Genomic DNA, 2,546 nt, shown 5'->3' on the forward strand with positions numbered 1-2,546 from the left:
GTGTGTGTGTGTGTGTGTGTGTGTGTGTGTGTGTGTGTGTGTGTGTGCGCGCGCGCGTGTGAGAGAAACCAGAAGCCAGCTGATATTTTTAGATCATGATTTGCATGAAGCTCGTGGTGTTTTTCTTCTTCCTCTTGTGTTTTCTACCCGATGTTTTTAAAGTAAGAAGACATTTACATTTACATTCCTGTCTCTCTAGTTGTAAATGCAGGAATGAGGAAGTTTTATCTGCAGGCCAACGACCAGCAAGATTTGGTGGAATGGATCAGTGTTCTCAACAATGCCACCAAGATCACTGTGAGCCCCACACACACACACACACACACACACACACACTCTGGTGGATCAATAGGTGAGCCTGTTTCTCCTGCTGTAGTAGGCCGCTATGTCTTCTGCCTCAGGTTGCAGCCGATGGAAAACGACCCGTAAGGCCAGAGCGATGAAGTTGAGTTCAGGCGTAACAGAGTGTGAAGGAGAAAGAGAAGCGTTCATATCCACCTGCAGTGTTCTGTGGTGCTGAAAGTTATTCATTATTTCATACCATAAATCACATTCAAACGTTTTGTTTCACTGATAATGTCCACTCTCACAAATAGAACAAAGGCTCATTAATCTCCTACAACAGCTGCTCACTTTCTAATCAAACAAACAGGAGGAAATAGTGACTTTGTTGGGGACTATTTTCAGCGGCGGATTAATCCACATTTGGCGCTCAAGTGCGTATTTGTGGCAGCAGGAAGTTGTGTGTGTGATCAAAATAAACCTGTGTTCATGTTATAAAGGAACATCTCTCCCAGGGAAACGGTGAGGCTCATTGATGTAAAAGGTTAACGTTGGTGATCTATTACATTTGCTTTATTGTCTAACAAGTGTTAAGTGTGTATCAAAGCCTGATATCTGGTCTTCCTCTGTGCCATAGAGCTCCATTGTTGTTCAAAAACCCATTAAACACACGTCCACCTTAAAAAAGCAACAAAAGAAATTGTAAAGTCCGTAGGTGAGCCTGATTTTATGTGCCTGAGAATTGGGTGGAACCTGCAACCCACCAGGAAGTAGACGTAGTTCTGGTCTGTGTGACTCTAAATGGAGCATAATGTACTAAATGAACATCATGCTGTATTGAAGAAGACTTGAAACTAGAGATTGAGACCATAAACTCATGTTTACAATGTTTACTGAGGTAATAAATCAAGAGAGAAGTAGAGTCATTTTCTCATAGACTTCTATACAACCAGAGGAGTCGCCCCCTGGTGGACACTAGAGAGAATGCAGCTTTAACACATGAAGCATTGACTTCACTCTCCAGAACCGGAGGTTGCCGCCCGGTTTAAACCCAAACCTCTTAAAGACCTGTGGGTGTGAACCAGGTGTTTGACAGACTGGACTGTCGTTAATGTCTTGTTGTGTCTTTAGGTGCCAAAGCCAGGCGAGGGCCAAACGACGGCCCACACAGAGACCCCCCAGGAAGTACTCGGAGCCATGAAACAGGTCTCCTACAAGACTGAAATCATAGGAGGAGTCCCCATCACCACCACCACACAGGTAACACACTCACACTGTCAGGTGTGTTGCTTCAGCAGCTCAGCAGGTCCAGTCCTGTCAGTGTTGGTATGCAGCCGCAAACACGTAACTCAACACGCGTTAACACAGACGAGTGACGGCTGGTTTCAGTTTTATGACTGAAAACACAGAGATGCTATTAAGCACATTAAGAGTCAGTGTGTGGAACGATCTCAGTATTAAACGGGAATCTTACACTCGGTGGAGACGGAGGAAGTCATCCGATGATCCATGTTGCTCCGTATTTACTGGTTGTGTAAATAAGCAATAAGCAAATTTGCTGACATGTTAAATGTTTAGTTTTATGAATATCATGAGGCGATACTCCACATTATGGTGTGTGTGTGTGTGTGTGTGTGTGTGTGTGTGTGTGTGTGTTGTAGGAGCAGGGGGAGGGGCAGAACGAGGCGGAGCGAGGAGGTTTGAAGCGGGGTCAGAATCATCTGCCCTACTTCCTGTCCAGAGGAGTGCAGGACCAGGCCATCATCAAGGCCGGATACTGTGTCAAACAGGGGGCTCTGGTGAGAACACACACACACTCTGTCAACTAAAACTATGAAGAATAAACACTGAAATGTGACTGAAATGTATTATTAATGTTATCACACGAGATTGCAGTTTTGCACGTGTTTAAGAGTGAATAAAGCTTAAGATTCTATTAATTACCTTTAACCCCTTCATGGTCTCACTGCGCTGTACAGTTCAGATCTTTTAACCCCTCATTGTGCACCAAGACCCCTCAGATCTGAACAGCGTTCAGGCTTTGACAGTTTGAGCTCTGACACGGTGGAACAAACTCCGTCTCAGTATCACATCAGCTGAGTCAGCTTATACAAACCCACTTGAATAGTTTTATAAACTTTTATAGTTGCTCCTCCAGTGGTTTCATGTTCCATCAGATATGTTTCTGTCCGTCTGATGGCATCCTGACACTCACTGAACCTTAGTGTGGATGTTAATGATCTCCATAACCTTAGTGTGGATGT

The 2,546-nt window shown here is 44.4% G+C and overlaps 1 protein-coding gene across 6 annotated transcripts in view; it reads left to right on the plus strand.

Annotated features, from left to right (window-relative positions):
• plekha1b (pleckstrin homology domain containing, family A (phosphoinositide binding specific) member 1b) overlaps positions 1-2,546 on the plus strand; it is a 14,785-nt gene that overhangs the window by 4,405 nt on the left and 7,834 nt on the right. For all 6 annotated transcript variants that reach the window (XR_004212671.1, XR_004212670.1, XM_031843857.1 and 3 more), the window contains exons 5-7: positions 200-297; positions 1,414-1,542; positions 1,944-2,081. Coding sequence is in view for 4 of the 6 variants with exons in the window: in XM_031843857.1 (XP_031699717.1) it covers positions 200-297; positions 1,414-1,542; positions 1,944-2,081 (365 nt within the window). In the remaining 2 variants the exon portion in view is untranslated. The remainder of the gene's footprint in view (positions 1-199; positions 298-1,413; positions 1,543-1,943; positions 2,082-2,546) is intronic.

Source organism: Anarrhichthys ocellatus, unplaced genomic scaffold (assembly GCF_004355925.1).
Source record: "Anarrhichthys ocellatus isolate YVR2014 unplaced genomic scaffold, GSC_Weel_1.0 scaffold4, whole genome shotgun sequence".
NCBI lineage: Eukaryota > Metazoa > Chordata > Actinopteri > Perciformes > Anarhichadidae > Anarrhichthys > Anarrhichthys ocellatus.